Source organism: Chaetomium fimeti (genome assembly GCF_033439085.1).
Source record: "Chaetomium fimeti strain CBS 168.71 chromosome Unknown B0H64scaffold_5, whole genome shotgun sequence".
NCBI lineage: Eukaryota > Fungi > Ascomycota > Sordariomycetes > Sordariales > Chaetomiaceae > Chaetomium > Chaetomium fimeti.
This window is the reverse complement of record NW_026944333.1, coordinates 2,108,244-2,131,450: the sequence shown is the minus strand read 5'-3', so window position 1 is coordinate 2,131,450 and position 23,207 is coordinate 2,108,244. Positions and strand designations below refer to the sequence as shown.

Genomic DNA, 23,207 nt, shown 5'->3' with positions numbered 1-23,207 from the left:
TACCCCCATGGCTTTGTGCATGTTTTCTATTGCAAGACACCCATACAATACAAACAAACAGATAAACAACGCTCCGATCCTGAAGGAGGCTGGGGTCGCTGAGCCGCAGGATCACAGGCAGTAGCTCTTGGCCTAAAATGGACCGGGCCACCGGTATTTCACCGTGAGGTCACCCTAATGATCCTTCTGTCTGGTCTTTACACGCTGCCTGTTCCGACGTGTGGCGGGTGCTTACCTGATATCGAACGTCAATGCCGGGCGCAGCCGGAACACAACGCGGCCCCGACGGCCCCGCTTTTAACCGACCCCTCCGGATTCGGGTCGGCGTGTTTGCGGCCGAAATATCGCCCCGCTCTTCCGGTGTGGAGCACGGCCGGCGCATTCCAGATGGAGTAATTTTACGCCGTGCCGGCAGCGTAATGCAATCGAGAATAGCAAGCCATGCGGGCGTCCAACCTCAAGTTCCATGGCTGGCAAGAGATCACCATATAAAGCACTACCCAAATCGAGCCAACTTCTTGAGGTATCCAAATTGACCATCTGATGAGGCCTTGCAATGGCGGAATTTTGGCACTTAACTACTAACCAACAATCTAAGGCGCGATCCTCGGTTGGAATGCAGTGGGCTTTTATTCAGGTTTATTACACTGGACAACGTGCTTCGCGTGTATGTACATCGTAGGTTGAGAAAACTACCTACCAGTCGTGCTCCAAGCCAAAGGGCGCGACTTGGCGCGTTCAGCCCTGTAAAACGCCAAGCCTCCTGCGACACGCGACGTCAGTGCCAATTCAGAACCCGCATGGTGCCCCGCGTCCAACTTCAACACCACCCCGACGCCAACACCCGACACAATTCAGCTAGGTAGTCGACGTGCTCCGCATTGAATGCGACAAACCGCCCACAACAACCAACGAACATGACGAGGTGACATTTCTTCGAGTTCACCAACTACCAAAAAACACAATGGCGCTTCCTCTCCCTCCAGGCCTAACCCACGCCGAGGCGGCCTTCCTCGCCGAAATGGAGCTTGTCACAGTAGTTCCGCGCCAGCGACTAGAAAGCATCGACTTGCTCAGCGTAAGACCCATTCCACCTAGAACACCCCTCTTCCTCTCTTCCAAAACCAAAACAACCCCCAAAAAAACTAACCAACCCCTCCCCTCCCACCAGGGCAAAACCCCACCGCTCCGTCCCCCCCACCGAACCGACCTCCCGCTCTGGCTCGCCCTCCTCCTCAAAAAACAACGCCGCGCCAACATCCTCCCTCCGGCCTGGCTACACCCCACCGCCCTCTCCGAAATCATCCTGCACGAGACCAAAACCGACCCGACCGCCTTCTCCCCGCCGCCCCCACCCCCATCACGCGCCCACCCCTCCCAACCAGGCCACGCCCACCGCCAAAACACCACCTCCCACCACCGCCACCAACAACAAAAAGACGACGACCACCCGCTCCACCTCTCCGCCCCCTTCCTCCCGGCCTGCACCGCCTCCGCCCCGGCCCACTTCCTGCCCTACCACTGGCAAGAAGTCGCCGAGTCCCTGCTCGCGCACGCCGGCGACGACGTCGGCTCGGCCACGGCCGGCACCACAACCGGCGGCGGCGGCGGCGCGGGCGAGGTGCGCCGCCTGCTGCGCGACCTGGCCGAGGTGCGCGCGGCGAAGCTGCGGAGCAGCACGGCCGAGTTGGAGGGGTTTGGCGGGGGGTTGATGGGCTTGCGTGGGGTGGGCGCGGTGGAGTTGGCGGAGAGTAGGGGGTTTGTGTTGGGGGTCGTGGATGGGGTGAGGAGGATTGGGGCGAGTGCGGAGGTGGCGAGAAGGGAGGAGGAGGAGAGGGATGGGGGGGAGGGCGGGGAGGGGAGTGATGAGGAGATGGGGTTTTAGGATGGGGTTTTGGATGGTGGGGGTTGGGTTGGGTTGGGGAGGGTAAGGGGGGCGGTGGAGGTGGACACGGTTTGGGTGGGTGGGAGGGATTCACGTTCATCGTCACGCGGAAACGTTGCAAAGGAGTCAAAGGATCAGAAATGGAGGACCAACAATGAGCTATTTGATGCATCAAGGCTGCGGCGACAGCCGACGGAAGGGGTGCGCCTCCGTGTTGAGTACAAACTCGTCGAGGCTCACCAACCCCGGGTCGCTGAAGATCAAATAAAAGTATTTCAGCGTCTCGGCCATCCAGAACGACTCCATCGAGTCCTTCGCCTCGGGCTTCTCCGTCTTCGTGATGTCGCGGACCGCCGAGTTGGCCAGCTTGGTGCTTGTCGCCTTGTCGATGGCCGTGAACATGTCCCACGCCGCCTCCATCAGCTCCGCCTGCCCGGTGACGCGGTATAGCACGAAAACGCTTTCGATGGCCTCCGGGCGCAGGAGGTACGCCCGGTCATAGATGGCGGTGAACCCCTTGGGAAACCGTTGCTTTTTGATGATGGCCTCGGCTTGGGCGTCGCTTTCCGGACCGTCAGTATCCTTCTCGGCCTTGCGGAGAACCTCCTGCTTCCAAACAGCTTCGTCCCACTTGCAAGCATCGCCTGCCGGGCACGAGGCCATGACGAACGACTCGGGCATGATCCCGTGAGGGAACGCCTTGTATGTCCATACGCAACCGTCGGTGAGCTTCTTGCCAGCAATCACATCCTTCTCACGATCAAAGAGCCTCCCACCCAGCGCCATCAACCCCCCCAAGAAGCAGGTAAGGTGCTGGCCCCGTGCTTCGAACTCCAAGCCATGCTCTCTGACGTGGACGTCCCCCGCAATGAGGATGTCCTCGTTCGTAGGCGTCATGGGGCGGAACAGGTTGTGCTCCACTACCGCGTCCATGGCCTTCTCGTACATGGTTTGGTACATGGGCAGCTGACCGCCCATCATGGCCGACATCTTGGGCAGGTACTCATACGCCGAGTCGGCCATCGCGCCCAAGGTGAAGTCCGGACCCGCGTTGAAGATTCTCTCCTTCCCATTCACCTTGAGGGGCCAGAGACCGGGAACGGCGGTCGAGTCCTGTTGGGCGGCCATGTCATCGGCGATGCGCTGCACCAGGTCAAACCACTTGGGCTCGCCCGTCAACATGGAGAGGCGTGTAAACTCCATGGACAGGGTGCCCACTTCGGCGATGAGACCTTCACTGGCAACCTGTTCCGCACCCTTGATGGCGGCACGCATATCCCATCGCGTGATGGGCATGTGGCTTGGTGTGTCGAAAGCCTTGTACAGCATCTCGCCGACTTCAACGGCCTTGCCGAGCAGCCGCTTATCGCCGCTCAGGTCAAAAGCCGAGAGGAAGCCGCCCAGGTAGCGGATATTGGTCTCAAAGACGTTGACCCTCTCCACCTTGGTGTGGGTGAAGTTAATGCCGTCTGCCGCAGTGACGGCCTCGTCGAACTCGGTCTTCATGTCCATGATCCACAACGTGTCGAGCGAGTCGACCAAGGTGGCAGCCCATCCTCCAAAGGGGTCCTTGCGGCCGCCGGACACGGGCGTCAACTCGTCGGCGCCCCATGCGAACTTCCGGTAGGACTGCCAGCACTTGGTGAAGGCGTCTTTAACGGCCTTCTGGCGCTCTGTCCGCTGGGTGAGGGCATTCTGGTCCTTCTCTGCAGGAAAGGCGGTTGCCTGGATAGGCGGATATTGTACCGGCAACGCAGTGGGTAGCGGCCGGATAGAGGCGGGCGGATAATGGAACGGGACCTTGCTCCAAAAGGCATCTTCCCGCCCGGCATCGGGCCGCCCTCCTTCCGCTAGCCTCGGTAGGGTCACAACATCCCGCTGGAGATAAAACACCAAGAACAGGAGAATCGCCGCGGCGGGAAACAAGGTCAAAAAGCCTCTTCTCCTGACAACGAGCATTCTGAAACTTTGAGGCTGGCCGTTGTCTTGGAGCGTCCAGGTCAACGAGATAGTGAGTGAACTAAACACTCAACACACATTCTCGTTCACCATCTGTGAAAAAGAAAACCGTTTTCAGCTGGCCCCTGAGACGTCATTGCCGAGAGCCGCTAACACGCTGCGCCTCGCTGCTCCCGCCAAACCCCTATGGGTGAAGAGCAACGTGGATTCGTCTTGTGAGTGGATGTTCGTCGGTGAATTTACCCACCAAAGAGACAGGGGTAGTGGCGTGGTGCCAAATTTGCAGGCATCGTCAGAGCAAGGTTCTTCCTCGCTCAGTGCTTGTTCCTGAGTTCCATGTCCGGGAGTGTGAAGGAGCGCAGAGATGTTGGTTGCTCACAAAGGACGAATGTCGATTCGACATAGTTATTCGAGTCTCTACCGCCTGAGCCATGCAGCCCTTCTCCCTCCCCAATAGAGTTCCAGACGGCGTTTCATCATGGTCGCGGTTACCGCCCTGTGCCGCAGCGAGGCCGCGTCTGGTAAATGAAAATTGACACGTCGGCGGGGATCAGGGGGATGGGTGCTGATGGGTGCTGACTGTATTCAATGCAAAGATATTTATCCCCAGCCGCGACGGCTTCATGGTGCATTTCTAGCCTTTCCGTGACCTGCCTTCGAAAGCGCACATCAGACGTCTGCTCTAAGCATGGCACCCGCCATGGGCGCCTGGATCCTGACGCTCGCCCTCGCGACCTCGTGGTACTGGCCTGGCGCCGAAGCCGCATGTTACTACCCGAGCGGGCGGCTCTCGCCCAACGACACCCCGTGCCGGGACGACACACCGCACGCAACATGCTGCGGCCAGGGCTACGCCTGCCTCTCCAACGGCATGTGCCAGGCCACGGGTGAAGAGCTGGCGCAGTCCGGTGCCAGCGAGTTCGTCCGGGGCGCCTGTACCGACGAGACGTGGCGGAGCTCCAGCTGCCCGCTGTTCTGCATCGAGAAGGACGTCGACTTCCTGGACGGCGGGAACGGCGTCGCGAAGTGCGAGAACACGGACGACGACCTGTACTTTTGCATCAACTCGCGCTCGGCGGAGGAAGCGAGCTGCGAAGAGAACAGGAAGCTGCTGTTCTTTGCCGGTATGTGTGAGAGGAGAAGACCCCTCCTTCGCTGCTCAGAGGTTGACGGTCTTTAGGAACCCCGTCCGCCATCACGACCATCGGCGTCGAACCGACGACATCCTCAACCACTTCCGCGTCGTCATCCGAGACCTCTGATTCCTCATCCTCCACGACCTCTGAACCCGACTCGTCCACATCCCAGGACAGTTCGACATCAACCCCACCTAGGCAAAGCGAAACTGCGAGCGGGTCCGACACGCAAGACGAGGGGTCTTCAGGATCTACCAACCTAGGCCCCATCATTGGTGGCGCAGTCGGGGGGACGGTGGTTCTGGCTCTCATTGTGTTGGGCGGGTGGTTTCTCGCTCGGAAGCGGCGAGCTATCAGTGGGAGTAACAGCCAAGCCGGCTACGGCCACGGCAACGACCACGGCAATGCCATGAGCGTGGGAGTGCCCAGCAGCTACCAACCGCCGGGAGAACAAAAGCTGGCGTTCGGCGACACGCAAGTTTACCAAGACGTTTACCATGACGAAACGTACCAAGCACAGGTACCGCCGAGCGCTGTACCACCGAGCGCGTGGAGCTCCGAGGCGCAGAACACTCCGTACGGTGCTTACGAGCTAGGGTCACATGAAGCCCGGCCGCCACCTAGCAGGCCGCCGATGGAACTATCTGTGGACCGGCCCCTGGAGCTACCTACGGGGCATCGATGACACTTCGGGGTTTATAGGGGAGGATATGTATATACCACGGTAATGCAAACTATACGGCTCGAAATCTATAATATACTACCTCTCAGTTCATCTCCTTCACCCGCCCGTGCCCGTTTCGTTCACCTCAGCGTTGTTCAACCCCACAAAGACCACCAACACCGCCGCGTAGGCCGCCGTCCCGGAGAGGACTTCCATCGGCTTCTCCAGCAGGTAAGCCAGCACCAGCCCAAAAAACACCACACACACCGTCGTCGCCACCAGACACGTATACAGCGTCCGATGCAGCATCATCAGCCACATGGGGCCCACGAGGAACACCCCACCCAGCAGGGCCATGACGACGCGGTCGCGCAGCTGGGCGAGCTCCGACTTGGCGCGGTTCTCGGACCGCGTGCCCCCGATCGGGATGCTCTGGCTCTCCCAGGGGCCCGGCACGGGGATGGGCCTGGCGTTGCGCAGGGTCTCGTCTTGCTTGGCTTCGTCGTCCACCATGGCGTGCAGCACGTAGTCGTCGATGAAGCGCTCGCCGGTGACGAGGAAGTCGTCGCGGAGGCGGCGGCTGTGCTGGAACATGTAGTCGTAGTCTTGGAGGGCTTTGGCTGTTGTGGGGGGGGGGGGGGGGGGTTAATAACGGTTCTTGATATGGTATGAGAAGTAACTTGGGGGGTTAGGAATCATGGGCTCTTACTGTATGCTTGCAAATCCGCCTCCCAGTCGTCGGGCTCTTTGTTTCGGAACCGCATGTCCACGACGTGCTTGACGAGCTTGCACTGCAGCTTGCGGAGGTGCATCCGCTGCAGCTCGGCAAAGCTGATGCGGTAGCTCTTATGGGGCTCATTGCTCGGGCCTCCTCCGGGTGCTGATCGTGACCAGTTGTCGCCTTCTGCGCCAGTGGATGTTGTTCCCTTCGATTTGAACCGGCTTCTCAGGCCGGGTCGACCCAGCAGCGGCGTTGTTTCCTCCACTTTCTCGATCAGGTTGTCCCTGTGGTGCGAGACAGCAAAAGTATTGAACGTTTTAATGTTTTCAGGATCGACTCCGAGAAAGCTGGAGGGTCGGGTGCCGCCCATCTCACTCCCAGGGGCCAGAGTCCATGGTTCCTCCTCCCTCCCCGCATGTCCCGTGAAAGTGAACGGCAGCGAATTGGCTATAGCCGGGTTGTGTCGTTGCCCCCTTTCACTCTCAGAAATCGTAATAGATGGTCGCCCTACTCTCTCGCTCCTCGTCGATCCCGCATCAGATCCAGAATCAAGAGTCCACCGCTTCTCTCTCTCGTCTGGCGGTGATAAAAAGCCGTGTGTTCGGTTTCGACTGGTTCCCTTCGTCTCACTCATCTCTGTTCCGAATACCGACTGTTTCCCCGATCGTATCGAACTCTGCTCAGCTGCGGATAGCGAGGCCATGCCTGTGGCATTTGTTGAGCCACCCGTCCTTTCAACATCCATTTCCATAGTCATAATATCTATCGTATTATTCGGTCTTCGGGAACTGGTGAGGTTTGGCGCCAGCCCCTGACTTAGGATTCCACTCAACAGAGAGACCTCCAGATGCAAGGAACATCGCTCGACGTGTTTGGATCACAGATGTCCAACGGTGAGATCCCATGCTGCACGTCCTCGGCGGCTAGCGGCAGCCCCCGCCTGCAGTTGCAGGGGAGGCCTCGAGAAAGGGGCCTATGAGAATGAAGATCGTTGGCGCCTTGCATATTTATTACAGGGCCGACGCCTGCACCGATTCTGCACACCAAGACAGGACGGGGAGGCTGTGCCTCCACTGCCTCTTATATGACCAAAATTGAGGCCCGACCCCAAGTCTCGGCCACCTTCTGACACGATTCCATTCCCGAATTACAGACAACAACAAGAACAACAACAATAACAAGCCTTTGCTTCATCCACCATACTGAATTTATTCCCCGAACTCTTGGACCCAAAACACCATGTTCAAACTCGGCGAAGACAGCGCGATGTTGGGATTTTATATTTCTTTTGAGCCGAGGAGGCTGTATCTTGAATTCCGCACAGATACACAAGCGGAGGAATACCTAAAGCAAATCAAGCAGCGGTCGGTTTACAAAGCCAACTCGTTGGATGGCGAGCAACAAGGCAGAGTCTGTTCCTTGCGGCTCCCCTCGAGGATTGTCAGCGCGAGCGTCTGGGGCTCCGAGATCTACCTCACTTTCAACGACAAGACGTTCGCCAGTGACTGGGTAAACGGACTACTGGTCTGGGTATTCAGAAAGAACCAGGATGGAACAAAGAGCGAGACGGATGTCTGCCTCTACAGCGCCGCTACCACTAAGCAGCTCAACAAGGCGTTGGGGATCTCGGAACACGGGAGGGCACGGCCAACGACAAATAACAACAGAGGTGTCCCTCACAGGGTGCCTGAATCTGCCATTACATCAGCGCCTGGTACATAAAACGAGGAGTAGGGAGTGTTGTTTGGGGTTTCGATTTCTGGGGTCAGTATGAACCGGGCAGCATAAGTTATATCACGATGAACGACAGCATGGACGAGAGGAGGGTTAACAGTTGTAACTTTGTTTTTCGAATATTTGCCTAGAATACAGTCATATTTCTATCCAGTTCTAACAGCACATTATAAACTCCGTTAACTTACAGTAGCCGCACAAAGTGTTTTTCACATCACCCGTGAATTCATCATCAATCAACCTCTCCCAGCATTCAAGCACCCTCGCTCTCCCCATCCGCGTCGTAATCCATCTCAGAATCCTCCTGGGCCTGATCCTCCACCCCATCCTGCCCCAAATCCTCAACCTCCCCCTCACCCTGGTCCTCGACCTCCTCCGGGCCCTCGTCCTCCACCCCATCCCCAGGGGCCCCACCCATCGCGGTGTTGGCCAGGCCCTGACCGATCCCGGTGCGAAGCAGGATAGATGGGTATTCGTAGTCGCCGGAGCTGTAGTCGGGGCTCCCAAGGCCGTAGTTCGAGGAGTGAGGGGACCCGTCGGGCACGTAGCGGTTGGCGACTCCGTCGCTGCTGTCGGTGGGGTCGAGGGCCCCGCTGGTGTCGCTGCGGGCGAGGCCGTCGCTGTTGCGCTCGGGGCTGTCTTGCTCTTGGTCTGGTACCCAGGATCCTAGGTATTGTTGGGGGGTGTTGTCACGGTGGTTGTCTTGGTGCGGTTCCGGTGCTGCCGCCGGGGGGCCCGGGTATTGGGGGATGTCGGAGAGGCGGGGGCTGGATTCGGGGATGAACCAGTGTTCGGGGCTGGATCCGGAGTTGTTGTTGTCTTGCTGTTCCCCGTGTCCCGGGGACTGGCTTGGCGGGTTAGGGGTTTGATCAGGACTGTCGATCATCATGATGCTGTCCTCGTCTATGTCGTCGCTGGGCTCTCTTGATGATGACTCAGAAGTATGATTGCGGCTGGACTCGCTCTTAAAAATCACTGAACGGGGGGACTCAGCGATCGGCGTAGGTGAGTTGTCGACCCCGGGTCTAGGTTCGAAGGAGAAGTCCTGATTGAACATTGACTCGGGCTCTAGCGGTGGTGGTAGACCAGCAGTGTTATTGTTATCAGGACTGTCCCCGTTGGCGGCATCATCGACGTGCTCGTAGACATCCTCGTCCATGGCGTTCGAGCCACTCGACCGAGGAGAGTCCGGGATACGGGATTCCGGGCTCGGGGCATCCCCTCTTGAAAAGTCACGCGGCTCCCCAGGGGTGGCGGGAGGCGTAGGATGCCCGGAGCGGGGACTGTCCTCGTCCATGTGGTGCTCGATTGTGTGCTCCACTGGCCGGTATGGGATTTGGTCCGGCACCTGCTGCTGAACTAACGTAGCTACGTTATTGTCGTCTAAAATCATGAAGGGGGAGCCCTCACGCAAGGCTGCTTGAGCCCGGGTCCGTCGTGGTTGGTAGTTGGGATTAGCCCTTACGCGGCTGCGGTATGATGCCGAGCCTACCGACAGACGGCGGCGTTTCTTTGGCACTTGCTGCTCCGGTTCGGAGTCATGCTTCCTCTTTGGAGCCATTGCAGTGGTTGATGGTTTTAGCTGAGTAAGTATATATATGTAAGAAAGATTTAATGAAACGGTTGGATTAGTTGGATCGGTTGGAACGAAGACACGAGTTGGAGTAGGATACTAGTCGTAGCAAAGAGAAGAACTATGCTTCTAGCTCTTCTGGAAATCAGTTTGTTGGGCCTGTAGCTACAAGAAGACACGATTCAGGGGTTGGCACTGCCCAGGGGTTATATCCTGGATCGCCAGACAATGACATTCTCTTCACCCCATAATGCCCGCGTCTTCTGTTAGCAAGAAAGAAAGCTCATGACTATCGGGGCGAATGATCTAATCTGGGCATGAACTGAAAGGTCTTTGTTAGACAAGTGTCGGCCAACAATAGGCCTTGTTGAAGCCGGCTATTACTAGATTGTTGGCCACTGAGATTGCCACCTTCATAGTAGAGATATCCAAAGACAAAGAAACAAAGTCTCGGTCTCAAAACCGAATCTCGCGTTCTTTGATCTGTTAGAAATTCCACCACCTCCCCATAAACGTGCCCCTTCTCGCGTCTCATAGCGGAACTTGAAGCGAACCGGCGTACAGATTATTTCATCGCAAAACAGTTGCCGATATCTGTCCTCCCTAGACTCGAAGACAACAGACCACTGAAACATTACACCAAGTCCCAGTCGTTTAATACTTTTCACCATGAAAAGGAACAAAGTCACGCCCCAATGGGACGCCATGGACCGACGATACTACGACTTCATTAACAAAGACGACGGCGACAACCCCTACCCTGGCGTGAACAACCTCGACGAGGCCGCTTTCGACCCGGAATGGGAGGAGGCCAGCGCCGCCCGGCCCCGCGGCATCTACGAAAGACGCTACCGACCCGACGAAGACTACGCCAGCTACCTCAGCCGCTACAGCGAAGACGCCGCGGCCATCGCAACCACCGCAGCCGCCGCTGCCGCCGCCGTCGCCCCCCCAACGACCACCACCACCACCCCCGCGCTCCTCTCCCTCTCCGACCTCGGCAACCTCATCTCCTACCTCCTCACCCCCCTCTACCATCTCCTCACCCTCTCCCCACCCACCACCACAGCCACCACCACCACAACCCTCAACCCCCCGACCCACCACCACCCACACCACCCACCCCACCCACCCCACCCCCCATTACCCCCCACCACCTCCATAGCCCTCCCCCCCTTACTCTCCCCCTCCACCCACCTCCTCACCCTCCTCACCGCCCTCACCCTCACCCTCCTCCACCACCGCGAACTAGCCCGCTTCACACTCTACTGGCTCGCCCGCCTCACCAGCACCGACCTCGCCGCCTACCCCTCCACATCCCACCTCGTCCCCGCCGCGCTGCGCGGCAGCAGCTCCGACGGCGGGAACCGGTCGCGCTACTGGGCGACGCTGCACGCGCTGCGGTGGCAGGAGGGCCTGAGCGGGCCGGCGGTGCGGGGGTTGGGCCAGCGGTATCTGGGCGGGGTGGTGGTGGTGGGCGTGCTGTGTCCGGCCGGGGTCGGGGAGGCGGTGCTGGCGGGGTTGGGGTCGGTGGTCTGGCCGTGGGTGCAGTTGTATGCGCTGGTGGTGGTGGTTACGTCCGGGGTGCGGTGGGCGCCGCGGTTGCTGTGGTTCGCGCGCGAGGTGGCGTGGTTTGGGGTGTGGGCGGTGATGGTGGCGGGTAGGGAGGTGTTGGTGTTGTGGGTGGGGGTTTTGAGGAGGTTTTGGGTGGTTCTCTTTGCGTCGTGGGCGGCTTGGGTGTCGTGGAGGTTGGTGACGCAGGTGGATTATGTAGAGGTTGCGGCAGGGACGGTGGTGTGGTTCTTGTATAGAAGTGCTGGGCTGCTGTATTGGGTCAGCGACATGGTGAGGGATATGGCGGGCTCGGTTGGGTTGAAGGCTTGAAGTATCTTCTCGATTAGATTCGTGGTTAATGTAATACAATAGAGACTAATTGCTTGTCCAATATCTCGTTTCGTGTCCTTCAAAACGGGGCCAAGTACTGGAGCGTGAATCCGGTGGATGTTCAAAACAACGCTATGCGGTTCCGGCCGTCTTGATCCCGCTCGCCCCCGTCTCAATTACCGTGTATCCATCCGCATTCCCTTCTCCCACCGCGGCCTTCGCATAAGCCTCATCACTCCTGTCACACAACACATCCAAGTCGCCGTCACTCAGCACCTCCTTGTCCCCCGAGAAGTTGTACACCTGGCCATCCTTCAACAGCAGCGCCTGGAGCGTCTCCTTGTCTAGGTCCTCGCGCATATCAATCTTCTGCCCCATAGTCCGGAACCCGCCCTTCTTGATGACCAGCTTTTCCAGCCGGCGCTTCGCATCGGCACTCATCAGCAACCCCTCTTCCACAGTCCCCTTCGTTGCGAGCCGGTACACGACGACAGGCCGCGTCTGGCCGATGCGGTGCGCCCGGTCCTGAGCCTGCAGGTCCTGCTGTGGGTTCCAGTCGCTGTCGAACAGAATGACGGTGTCGGCGCTGGCGAGGTTGATGCCCTGCCCGCCCGCGCGGGTGGACAGCAGGAAGATTTTGAGCTTCGGGTCTGTGTTGAACTCGTGGATCTCCGCGCGCCGGTCGTCTTGGGCGACGCCGCCGTCGATGCGGCAGACGGGCCACTTGCGGAGTTCGGAGCAGTAGTCTTCGAGGATGTCGAGTTGGGTCTTGAATTGCGAGAAGATGAGGACCTTGTGGCCGCGCTTGAAGAGGGTTGGAAGCAGGCGGTCGAGGAGGAGCATCTTGCCCGAGGCCGTCACGATGCTCTCGTCAATGGGCAGGTCGGTGCCGCTTGCCCAGGGGTTGTAAAAGTTATGCGGACTGTTGCAAACGAGTCGGAGCTGGAGCAGCGGATTGCCGAGCTTCTTGTTCGCAATTTCCCGTTCTGTTGGTGGTTAGTAGGGGCGCAGTTCGACGGGCCACGATGAATACATACTCGCAACCTCGAGGGTCTGGGCCCGCTCAAATTCCTCTTCGTTGAGTGGCTCCTTTATTACTTCGGGTTCATCCTCGCCCAGCTGTTCAGCAAGTTTGGACTCAAACTCGTCGTCATCCAGCAAATCATCGTCCGAGTCGGACTCCTTGTACGACTGCCTGCCTCTCTGTGGCCGGCCACGGGTACTGGCTGGGGTGGACTGTCTGCTGGATTTGGTACTTTTGGTTGTAGGCGATTCAGCTGCCGGTGGGCTCTTTCTCTTAGCCCCTTTCTTTGCTGGTTTAGGAGGAAGCTCGGCAGCCAATGGTTCGACAACAGCGGGAACCTTGGCCGGCCGGCCTCGTGGAGGAGGTTTGCCCATCATGAGACTGAAGGCGTTCTTAACCGGTCGCTCGGCGTCGTTTGGCTTCGCGGTAGCAGGTTTCCCTCGCGTTGACACCGATTTACTCTCTGTGTCGGGTTCTTTCTTGACACTACTCGACCTGGAAGACCGCGTGCTGTGGCTAGGCGACGACGCTTTGCTGTTGGTGGCGCCCGTAAGACGCTCGATGACTTTGTTTTCCAGATACGCCCGCGTATCAATCTTCTTGTCGCTGATAACGTTGTACAAGTCCGTCTGCTCCTTCGTCATAGGCGCGTACAACACGTACTCGCGCTTCTTCGGGAGATATTTTGCGACATCCGCCTTCACCCTACGGAGAAGAAGGGGTTGCAGCACAACATGCATCTTCTTAACCAGCTCCTGCTTGGTCTTGTCGGCAATGAACTCCTCGGTGCCCTCTTCGTCTTCCAGATCGCTAAAATCGAACCAACTCTCAAACGCCTCCCAATCCCGGAAGATCTTGGGCAGCAAAAAGTTGAGCAGAGACCACAGCTCTTTCAAGTTGTTTTGCAACGGTGTGCCGGTGATGAGGAGACGAGTGGCCGAAGTAAAGGATTTGAGCTCTCGGAAGAGCTTCGAGTCGAAGTTCTTCATGCGATGGCCCTCGTCAATGATGATAAACTCCCAGTTAATCTTGGACAAGGCAGCCCGGTCTTTCAGGACCATCTCGTAGCTAGTGCAAACTACGGGGAATTTCTCGGTCGGCCTTCCCCCATGGAGGTGCCGCATAATCTTGGACTTGAAGATCTCGTTGCGCTGCTGCGGCGTACCGTGGTACATGACAACCGGTATTGAGGGAACCCATTGGTGGAACTCGTCTAGCCAGTTGGACAAAGTGCTCAAGGGGGCAACGATGAGATGCGGGCCGAGGTAGTTCTCCTGCTCACGGAGCAGCGCAATCAAAGATATGGTTTGTACGGTTTTACCTAGCACACGTCAGCTCTGAGGTCCCCGTGGAAGGGCTACCGAAACATACCCAGTCCCATTTCGTCGGCCAGGATCCCGCTCATGCCTTGGATGCAGATTTCGTACATCCAGGTCAGACCCTCGAGCTGGTAGTCCCTCATGGTGCCACCAACAAGGCACTTCGGCTGCTTCGCCATAGTCAAGTCGTGCTCGCCAATGGTCTTGCCATCCAGACTGGTGCCCACACGACCCAGAACCTTTGTCTTGTTTGTGAGGATGCTGCTGAAGGCGGCGCTTTGGGCCAGGAGCTGATCTAGGTCCTTCGCCTTGGTTTCGCGCTCCCTCTTGCTCAGATCCCGCTTCTTCCACTTCTTCCTGCGCTTGTCCTCGGCCTTGTTGTTTTTCTTCGCGCGCCTTCTCCTCTTCCGCGGCGAGCATTTGCTCCTCTCGCAGCTTGGTGTAGCTCATCTTGGACTTGTCCATTGCTGGGCTCGCAGGAGAGGCTGGCGGTGGTGACGAGGGGGCGCTAGTGGGAAGTTGTGAAGGGGAACTGGCAGAGTCGCCATCGGACGAGGAAGCGTGAGGCATTGTCGGAACAAACGGGGGTAGTCGGAATGGCGATTGGCCAATCGCCTGTTGATTGCGGAGGAGAGACACGGCGAGATTCGTTCGAGGACCGGTAAAGTTGGAGCTAGGTTTTGGACAAATACAGATTCATTGAATATGAAAGTGACCGCACGGGACCAATCTCACAGCCATGGGGGGTTTAATTGAGGCAAGGGCGGGTGTGGGTCCGTCAATGAAGGGCGCGCGATGCACGCGACAAGGGATCGCCACTGCAATCGAAAACGCGTCAGAGCCCTGCGCGCTGTCACGGGCCAGGGTTCAGCCCATTAAAAAAGCTTCAGCACCAGCCCCACATTGTCACACACCCCTGTCGGGCCCGATCTGTGTCTGCCCCTCGTCTTGACTCAAACAATTGCCCCGCATTTCCGTCAGGTCAAAATTGTTTGTCGATTTCACCCCACCATCGCCGAATGAGCAGATCAACACCAACATTGTCCAACATTGTGACCGCTTAATTTCTTCTATTCCAACCGCCCTCTCTCAATCCGCCAAACTGTTCTTCCTCCGAGCCGCCGCGCGCCCTGCAGCCGCCTTGCGAAGCGTCTCTCCGCTCCGCCAAGTCCCGATCAGGTCCCTCAACACCATCTCGTTGTCTAACCCGCGCATCATGGCAGCCCTCGACGCCCAAAAATACACCCCCGCTGAGGAGTCCGAGATCCAGACCTGGCTCGACAAGGCTACCTCGCTCAAGGTGGCCGCTTCCGATGCCCTCCTCGACACCCTCAATACCGATCTCGCGACCCGCACCACGGCCATTGGGACCAAGCCCAGCAAGGCCGACGTCGCCCTGTACGAGTCTCTCGCCCCGCTCGTGAAGGCCTGGACACCTGAGCAGCGTACCGGCCAACAGGGCCGCCCCAATATCGTGCGCCTCGTCGACTTCGTGCAGAACAGCCCGCTGTTCGGTCTCAATGTCGCCGATGCCGACAAGGTACAGGTCGACGCCGAGGAGATCCTCTACGTTAAGCCCCCCGTCGATGCCAAGGCCGAGAAGGAGCGTCTAAAGAAGGAGAAGGCCGCTGCCGCCGCAGCCGCTGCCGGCGGAGACAAGACTCTCGTGGACCGGACAAAGGAGGCAGCCGGCGCCGTGGCGGAGAAGGCGGCGGAGGCGAAGGACAAGGTCGTCGAGGCCGTTGCGGGCGAGGGCGGCGCCAAGAAGCAGAAGAAGGAGAAGAAGGAGCGCGCCCCCAGGCAGCCCGCCCCTCCCCCGGCGCCGACCGTCATGTCGCCCTGCCTGATCGACCTGCGCGTGGGCCACATCCTCAAGGCGATCAAGCACCCCGAGGCCGACTCGCTCTACGTGTCGACCATCGCCATGGGCGACGCGCCCGGCACCGACGACACGACCGAGGTCGACGGGCAGGTGGTGCGCACCGTGTGCTCGGGCCTGAACGGGCTCGTGCCGCTCGAGGAGATGCAGGGCCGCAAGGTGGTGGTGGTGTGCAACCTCAAGCCCGTCAAGATGCGCGGCATCAAGTCGTCCGCCATGGTGCTCGCCGCGTCGCCCAAGATCAAGGAGGGCGAGGTCGACGACCACAAGGGCCCCGTCGAGCTGGTCAACCCGCCCGCCGACGCCAAGGCCGGCGAGAGGGTCTACTTTGAGGGGTGGCAAGGCGAGCCCGAGAAGGTGCTCAACCCGAAGAAGAAGATCTGGGAGGCCTTCCAGCCCGGTTTCACCACCACCGACTCGCTCGAGGTGGCATTTGATGCCGGGGTGGTTGAGGCGCTGGAGGGCAAGACCGGCTTGGGCAAGCTCGTGACGGCGAGCGGCGGTGTGTGCAAGGTTGCCACGCTGCAGGGCGCTCAGGTGCGGTAAGACGGAAAACGGCCCGGTGTAGGGAGATACCAGCAGTACACCATCGTCACCAGACATGGACAGATAGATGGATGTGTCAAGGCGCAACAAAAACAACACAATAGAACAATTTTCTAAACGCTGGCCAAACCAACAACCACCCCCAAAGAAGCGAATTGACTTTTTCCCTCCCCCTTTCCACTTACTCACCCTCTCCTTCCCCAACCCGCGCTCTAAACTCCCGTCGGGCGAACCACGTCGGGCGTGGTCTTGCACCCGGTCGTGACGGTGCTCGTCGACGTGGGGATGACACAGCTGGCGGTGCAGCCGGGGCAGTCCCCCGTCGCGACCACCGTCGCCGTCGGTGTGGTGGGGCAGCAGTCGGTGCTGTTGGGGGGGGTTGTTAGCTCCCTGTCGTGTCTTCGGGTTTCATGCCCACGGTATCACCACTGTTGCGGGGTAAAAGGGACAGAAAGAAAGGGGGAGGGGGGGCTTTACCTGCACGGCACCTTGGTGGTCGTTATGTGGATGATGGCGGGGCAGGCGATGGGGCTGGTGGGCGGGACGCATAGGGCAAGCGGGCAGATGGCTATGGGTGGGGGAGGGAAAGAGATGGGTGGTTAGCTAAGTGTTATGCAGCCCTCTAAGGGTTGGGGAGTTGGGGAGTTGGGGGGTGCCTACTTGGGGAGACTGTCTTGGTGGTGGTCGCCGTGAAGCACTTGTGACCGATGCAGGTGGGCGGGAGCTCGCCGGGGAGCGTGACCGGGTCAATGTCCTGGCCTGCGGGAGCTGCTGAGCTGGATTGGGGGAGTTTCATGTGTTAGTACTGGCAAGGAAGGGCCTGTGTGTATGGGGGCTAGAGGTAGGCGTTGTGGTGGTGCTCTTACCTGATGCCCAGCAGGCCAAGGAAGACGAGGCTGTTGGAAAGTGAGAGCTGCATCCTGAACCGTGTTTGGAGTTATACAAATCTTTAGGTCAAGGGTAGAATGGATCAAATGTGTGATGTATATATAATGTCTTGTGTCTCACGTCTAATAAGTAGAAATTGATGTCCCTACCACAGCCTCTCGGAGGGGGGGCAACCTCTTCAAGTACTCTCTGATCCGCAACGACGCTGGCCACACAACCTTGACAGCTAACTAACGCCACCTTTCGGAATAACACGAACACTGACCTGCCACGACTCAACCAGGAAAACCGGAGGCCAGTGTGGGTTGCAGCGTCAGGCTAGGCAAGTCTGGCAGCCAGTCAAAAGCCTTTCGTCCAGGTTGGCGTCTGCAAGGTGAAGGAGTGTTTGCTTCCGGGAGAGACAGAGTCTTTTCGTTCGAGCGCCTTCTTCCATACTCTGGAGTAAGTGGCGTCGGCAGTCAAGGATGTCTTACGGAAGCCGAGAACGGGCCCCTGTCTTGTTCCCTGTGTTGACCCGAGGGTGTGTGGCCGTTGAGCAATATCTTTCGAGAATAAAAATAGCATCACCAGACCAGGAACCCGGTAAACCTTCAGAGCCGGCCTTTTATCCCGAGTTTCAACACTTGATTACCTCTTGGCCGTCATGGACTTTGGCTCGCCGATGTAGGATTTGGTACTATATCCTGATTAGCGTCATTACCACAATGGCTGAATTCGAACCGCCAAGCTGTCCGCTTCCGTGCCTTGCAGAAGATGCGAAGACTCGGCATGCACGGCAGCCAACCGGCCCGGCAGCGGTGTGGTAATCGCGGAGGAATCGACGTCCTGACACGAGAAAACATGGTGGCTCATCGGCCGCAATTCTTTCCACCATACCCGGGAAAGACAAAGGAGAGGACGGAGATCTTTAATGAAGTTTCAAATACATTGGCCCCGCGTACTATACAACACCCTCAAGGAGGAGTAAATACCTGTACCTGAGCATCACCGCCCGCCTCCATCCAGACGTTAACGTACATACACGCATCTCAAACAACCCCCTCTTTTCGCAAACGCCACGCCAACCATGCCGCCTCGTAAAAGACCTCTTCAGAAAACGCCACAAAAGCAACCAGGAACAATGCACTCTTCATGGTACAACAGAAAATGTCCCGCTCCACCGTGACCCGATGCCCCCGCCTTGACGGGTTGCTCAAGAGAAGAAGTACTTGCTCCCCTTGAGTTGCTTAACGTCAAAGTCGCCCTTCTGGGGGATCTCGGGGAACGTGAGCGGCAGCCAGAGCTGGATCTGGGGGTTCCGCGTCGACTTCGCCCTTGTTTCCTTCGACCTTTTCGGCTTGTCCATTTCCATCATGAAGTAATTGGTGCCGTAGAGTTCCCCCAGGTTTGCCGCGAAGTTTTGCAAACCATCCACGCCCTTACCCTCGACAGGGGGTTCATCCGCTCGGTGCTCTTCCGTGGCGATACTCTTCCCATCCCCGTCCCCTTCCCCGTCACCGAGCATCTCCTCGGGATCGACCTCATTCAATATCATATCGGGCGTCGCCAGGGATTCGAAAATGCTGGCGGGCGTGACCATCTCCTGGGCTTCCCTCACCTCCTCCGGGTCTATGGAGCGCAGAAAGAGTTGGCGCCGCCTCTCCTCCAAGAGTTCATCCTTCGCATTCATGCGGCGGGACTTGCGGAGTTCGATGATCTTCCTGCCGGCTTCCGTCTTCGAGTCGATCTTGGCCCGGTAGATGGACCCGCGGTATCTCGCCTCGAATTCGGCCTTGAGGCGGCCAATGACGTCCTCTTGATGGATACGGATGAAGGAATCACGGATGACGGCGTTCATGTCATCCACGTCGGCGGCGTGCGTCCAGAACGAGTCGTGCACGGCGGCAAAGGTAAGCCCGATGGCGTCGCATTCGAGGGCCGACAGCATCATGTGACTGGCGTCGAGCGAGTGGATGAAGTTGGGAGGGAACGCTTGGAGCTGCTTCCGCCGGTTCACCGGATCGTCCCGGTCCACGTTGGTCAAGACCAGGTCTTGCAGACACGTCGAGATCATCCGAGTTCCGCTCTTCCTATACGGCTGAACCACGGGCATCCGCAGGGGCGTTGTCCAAACGAGCGTATTCCGGAACTGGGCGGCCATCTCGTCCTCTACATCCAGCTTTTTGGATGTCTTCTTGGGTTTGACTGCTTCGCCCGACATCCCGGCGACCCGCTCGAGCTGTTCCGGTGTCATAGCACGGCACACGCGGCCGCCAATCTCGCCGAGCCAATTTTGAATGTCGTGGGCGCCGCGGAACATTGTCGACAGAGCCAGGAACACCTTGGCAGCGAGATACGACGCGAGCACGGTGGAAGCCACGCCTGTCTCCTGCTCGATATCGGGATAGAGCGAGTCCAGCTGCTTTTGCACCTGCTTCTTGGCGCCCACGAACGTGACACCATAGACGTTGGTCATGACCGTCTGCTTGACAACCTTCCTAGTGATCTTTCCGTCCACGGCCTTGGCGAAATCGTTGCCGGCTTCCAGATCCTTTGCAACCTCCTCCTGTACCAGGTGGGCGACGGCCGAGTAGACGTCGGCGGGGCGCTCTCCTGGCAGGAGATTTACTTGTTGCGCGCCCCAAGTATCACCACCAAGCGCGGCATAATGCTGCAGGCCATTGCAGGTGCCATCCTGGTGGACGGGCAAGTGCGAGACGTAAGCGGTGGGATCCGGAGATGACAAGGCCGCCTTCAACTCGAAGCACGCGCCAAGGCATTGCCAGGGGTCTTCGGCTTGGAGCCACCACCGCTTCCCCGTGAGCGGGTTATCGGCCGAGTCGAAAATGTTTTCCAGGTTTTCGGTCGCGAAGGCCTCGCGCTCCTGCAGACTGGCCTTGTCGAATCCGTATACGTTGGAAAGCTGGACCTTGAGCCAGGCCAGGCCCTTCTCACCCAGCGGCTTACCCTTGGCGAAGAGCAAGAGCCCACGCATGTGGTCGGCACCCATGTGGTTCAAATACGTCGGCATCGGGTAGGCGCGCCCGCGGAAGTCGATGTTGTGAGGAAAGTAAAAGGTCTGATCCCGGAAGGCCCTTGCGATCTCCAACTGAAAGTTCATGAAACACCGGACAGAGTGGAAGCCCGACTTCTCGTTCTCGGCGGCTTTGACCGACCTCAGCCACACGCGCCTCTTCATCGGGTCGTCTGTCGAATCCGGTTCGGGGGGGATGGTAATCTTGGGATCCAACGCGGGCAGGTTGGCGAACTCCTCGCCGCTGTTCCATGCCTCAAGCATCACGTCGAAGACGGGGCGGTTGATTCTCCAAGCAGTTTTGCCCAGCACATCTAAGCCCCTCATCATCTGCTCCATGTCTCCCCGCTCGATGGCTGCCTCGGCGTAGATGCGTTGGTCTTTCTCATGGTTCTTTAGCCGAACGAGAGGGTTTGGCGATGAGATGAAACCGCCCTTGTCGAACTTGGACCAGGGCACGGGCTCGACAACCATGGGCAAATGGCGAGCCAATGCTTCGCCCCTGGGCTCCCGTTTCATGAGCTCTATCAATCCACGGTTGGGCTGGATCACGCCTACTTTCCTCCCCTTCTTGAGTTGAATGGCGTGAGTGAAAGCTGGCTGGGTTTGGCTCAACTTCTCCTTGGTGACTGGGTGCTCCCGCTCGACGGAAATCTTTGCGCTGTCCATCAGAGCGGCGAGAAGAACGGCGCCGAACTTCGCCTTGATCAATATCGGCCAGCGCGCCTCCAAGGATTCTTCTTCCGAAGCGGGACTATTCGCTGTGGTCGCGGCGGAAACTGGCGGCGTACCTTCAGGCACGGCCGGGGTTTCAGGTACGGCCGGGGCGGAGTCGTAGAGCCGCATCAACTGCCGAGCGCTCTTTTGTTGATGGGATTTCGACTTGGCGTTTGGAGCACGTTTCTCCTGGTTCTGGGCCCGGATGTCCTCCTCAGCAATCTTGGCAAGCTGCTGTACCATGTTGGAGAGCGGGAGGCCCTTGTCCGCACCGTGCATTGCCAAGCTGCTAAGAGCACCGAGAATGGTGACGGCAGCAAGACGGTTGGCGGGTGACTGTAGCAGATGCGGTCCGTAGACGCAACGATCCATATCCTCTTTTGTTTTCTTAATCGCCGCCTCGGATGCCTCAACCTTAGCTTGCTCGTCGGCAAGCCTACGTTCCAAAGCCTGATGCCAGTCGTACAACTTGGAATTAAGGGAGGGGGTTGAGAGCTGCGTGTTTAGCCCCATACCCATGAGCGACTCGTTCTCGCTTCGCCATCTCGAAACGGCAGCATCCACGCAATCTTTCTCGAGCCTGGTCTGGACTTCGCGACGTTGCGATGCGGGAAGGGAGGCGATGTTTAGCCCATCCGGAAGCTCGGACAACAACGAAAGCGCCGATTTTAGGGATTTGAGCCCCATCCCCTTTTGTGGTGTGCCCAAAACTTCCGGCGCGCCGGTTGAAGGCTTCCCTGTCGTGTCGGAAATCCCCGTGCTCACTGGTCCATCTCCCTCCTCATCCAAGACAGCCTCGGCATCCGCAGCGGTGGAAATGTTCTCGGGGACGTAGTAGGACGGGCATATCTCGGCGATAGTTGCCAAGTCTTCGTCATTGAGAACGTTCCCTAGTTCGAGCGGCTCGGCAGGGTTCTGCTCCGGCATCATGCTCATGTAGCGGTCGATCCGAGCCGCCTGAGTGCTGTCTCCGGCTATGAGGAGGGTCGTCTTGAGCATGCATGCGATAGTGACCGGTGTTAGCGGTAGGCGAGCAGCCCGGATGTGTAGTTCGAACCACTTGTGAACCTCGTCGGCCTTGTCCTCCCGTGGCTCTACCATGAGCTGCGCGACGCGGCCCTGTAGGTATCGGTTGTGCAGCTCAATTTCTTCTTCGGGCTTTAGAACTTCCATCCTTCCGAATCGTTTAAGGACCAAAGCGGCTCGGTCCAGTCTGCCGACCTGGACACAAGCGTCAAATACCGAGAGCATCTCGTCGAGGTCGCCAGGAATGCCATGGGGGTTGACCCGCTGTCTAGCCGGGTATGGTTTCGGCTCGCCGAGGATCAACGTCGAATTGACATTGTACGGCTTCAGCAGATAGGGTGCCGGCTGTGGCTTTCGCGGTCGGTATTGGGTGGCCAAGCTAGCTGGAAGACCTTTGAACGGTACCTCGTCGCCGAAACGATGCTCGTCAAGCGCTGTGGCTAGGTTGCGCTCAAAGCCGACCAGGGCACGATACGACTTCTTCTTCCACGGCCGTGAATCGGGTTCTGTTGTGAGAAACCGCCGGCTCCCAATTAGAGACGGGAGAGAGTTGGAGACGGAACATCTCGACCCATTTCGGAGAGAGGCGGCGGACGAGAGAAGACGGCGTATAGGGAGGGGTTGTCGTGCGGCGCCCGGGCGGACAAGCATCTTGAGGGTAACAAAGAGAGCCTGCGCAGCAGCCGTGTCGTCACGCTGCCTCGCTGTTCTCGAAGAGTTGTGGTGAGGGAGGGGGAGAGTGCAGGCTTCAACAGACGAAAAAAATCTGTTGATGGTTGGGCGATAACTAATGCATTAAACTGAATAACGGTGCCAATGAAACAAAAAAGGGAGAGTTGGTGACCCTCTTACAAAAAAAAGAAGGCTGCCGTCAACTCGCTCGGGAATGGAGGACAGCGCATTTAACTCGAGTTCTGCTTCGCAGAGACAGCAAAACTTGAAGAGACTGGATGGCTCGGGATGTTCAAAAATTGGCCTCCTGCCCTGCATGGCAATCTTATCAGGGCGGGCCAGTCTGCTCGCGTTGGTGCTGGAAAAAAAATCCGACGAGCAGCGCGTTTGATTGGGCGATTCTATGTAACCCCACCACCTTCGATGGAGTGTGCACGTGCCGCTTCGGCCGCCAAATGGAGCGATAAGCACCAATTGACCCAATTGACAACCTGGCTCAGCACCTCTCTCTGGCTTCCAGTCCAGTTTACAAGTTTGAAACTCGGGAATCGGCCTGTCGCCACGGAT

At 58.4% G+C, this 23,207-nt stretch overlaps 10 protein-coding genes across 10 annotated transcripts; 4 read left to right on the top strand and 6 right to left on the bottom strand.

Moving 5' to 3' along the window:
- Nucleotides 1–1,360: 1,360 nt before the first annotated feature.
- On the bottom strand, nucleotides 1,361–3,844 carry B0H64DRAFT_375267 (glycoside hydrolase; the record flags this gene model as incomplete). Its single annotated transcript, XM_062802401.1, has 2 exons — nucleotides 1,361–1,666; nucleotides 2,126–3,844. 2 exons carry the CDS (start codon nucleotides 3,842–3,844, stop codon nucleotides 1,361–1,363), a joined length of 2,025 nt encoding a protein of 674 aa, XP_062657994.1.
- A 344-nt stretch (nucleotides 3,845–4,188) lies between these two features.
- B0H64DRAFT_188539 (uncharacterized protein) lies at nucleotides 4,189–5,727 on the top strand. Its single transcript, XM_062799018.1, has 2 exons — nucleotides 4,189–4,968; nucleotides 5,025–5,727. Exons 1-2 carry the CDS (start codon nucleotides 4,533–4,535, stop codon nucleotides 5,663–5,665), a joined length of 1,077 nt encoding a protein of 358 aa, XP_062657993.1. The 5' UTR covers nucleotides 4,189–4,532; the 3' UTR covers nucleotides 5,666–5,727.
- A 34-nt stretch (nucleotides 5,728–5,761) lies between these two features.
- Nucleotides 5,762–6,735, bottom strand: B0H64DRAFT_418360 (uncharacterized protein; the record flags this gene model as incomplete). Its single annotated transcript, XM_062805314.1, has 2 exons — nucleotides 5,762–6,264; nucleotides 6,354–6,735. 2 exons carry the CDS (start codon nucleotides 6,733–6,735, stop codon nucleotides 5,762–5,764), a joined length of 885 nt encoding a protein of 294 aa, XP_062657992.1.
- A 681-nt stretch (nucleotides 6,736–7,416) lies between these two features.
- On the top strand, nucleotides 7,417–8,301 carry B0H64DRAFT_400826 (uncharacterized protein). The gene has a single exon (XM_062804100.1). It carries the CDS (start codon nucleotides 7,605–7,607, stop codon nucleotides 8,085–8,087), a length of 483 nt encoding a protein of 160 aa, XP_062657991.1. The 5' UTR covers nucleotides 7,417–7,604; the 3' UTR covers nucleotides 8,088–8,301.
- On the bottom strand, nucleotides 8,172–9,660 carry B0H64DRAFT_463394 (uncharacterized protein; the record flags this gene model as incomplete). The annotated part of the gene is made up of 1 exon (XM_062807596.1): nucleotides 8,172–9,660. The coding sequence occupies one exon, from the start codon at nucleotides 9,658–9,660 to the stop codon at nucleotides 8,353–8,355; it is 1,308 nt and encodes a 435-aa protein (XP_062657990.1). The 3' UTR covers nucleotides 8,172–8,352.
- A 681-nt stretch (nucleotides 9,661–10,341) lies between these two features.
- B0H64DRAFT_433632 (uncharacterized protein) lies at nucleotides 10,342–11,556 on the top strand (the record flags this gene model as incomplete). Its single annotated transcript, XM_062806058.1, has 1 exon — nucleotides 10,342–11,556. The coding sequence occupies one exon, from the start codon at nucleotides 10,342–10,344 to the stop codon at nucleotides 11,554–11,556; it is 1,215 nt and encodes a 404-aa protein (XP_062657989.1).
- On the bottom strand, nucleotides 11,551–14,469 carry B0H64DRAFT_433631 (SNF2 family N-terminal domain-containing protein; the record flags this gene model as incomplete). Its single annotated transcript, XM_062806057.1, has 4 exons — nucleotides 11,551–12,542; nucleotides 12,594–13,901; nucleotides 13,952–14,325; nucleotides 14,357–14,469. The coding sequence occupies 4 exons, from the start codon at nucleotides 14,467–14,469 to the stop codon at nucleotides 11,689–11,691; spliced, it is 2,649 nt and encodes an 882-aa protein (XP_062657988.1). The 3' UTR covers nucleotides 11,551–11,688.
- A 371-nt stretch (nucleotides 14,470–14,840) lies between these two features.
- B0H64DRAFT_400824 (uncharacterized protein) lies at nucleotides 14,841–16,824 on the top strand. Its single transcript, XM_062804099.1, has one exon. The coding sequence runs from the start codon at nucleotides 15,116–15,118 to the stop codon at nucleotides 16,322–16,324; it is 1,209 nt and encodes a 402-aa protein (XP_062657987.1). The 5' UTR covers nucleotides 14,841–15,115; the 3' UTR covers nucleotides 16,325–16,824.
- B0H64DRAFT_443553 (uncharacterized protein) lies at nucleotides 16,537–17,243 on the bottom strand (the record flags this gene model as incomplete). Its single annotated transcript, XM_062806718.1, has 4 exons — nucleotides 16,537–16,690; nucleotides 16,802–16,892; nucleotides 16,985–17,100; nucleotides 17,191–17,243. The coding sequence occupies 4 exons, from the start codon at nucleotides 17,241–17,243 to the stop codon at nucleotides 16,537–16,539; spliced, it is 414 nt and encodes a 137-aa protein (XP_062657986.1).
- Nucleotides 17,244–18,115: 872 nt separating this feature from the next.
- Nucleotides 18,116–22,959, bottom strand: B0H64DRAFT_400819 (uncharacterized protein). Its single transcript, XM_062804098.1, has one exon. The coding sequence runs from the start codon at nucleotides 22,617–22,619 to the stop codon at nucleotides 18,405–18,407; it is 4,215 nt and encodes a 1,404-aa protein (XP_062657985.1). The 5' UTR covers nucleotides 22,620–22,959; the 3' UTR covers nucleotides 18,116–18,404.
- Nucleotides 22,960–23,207: the final 248 nt, after the last annotated feature.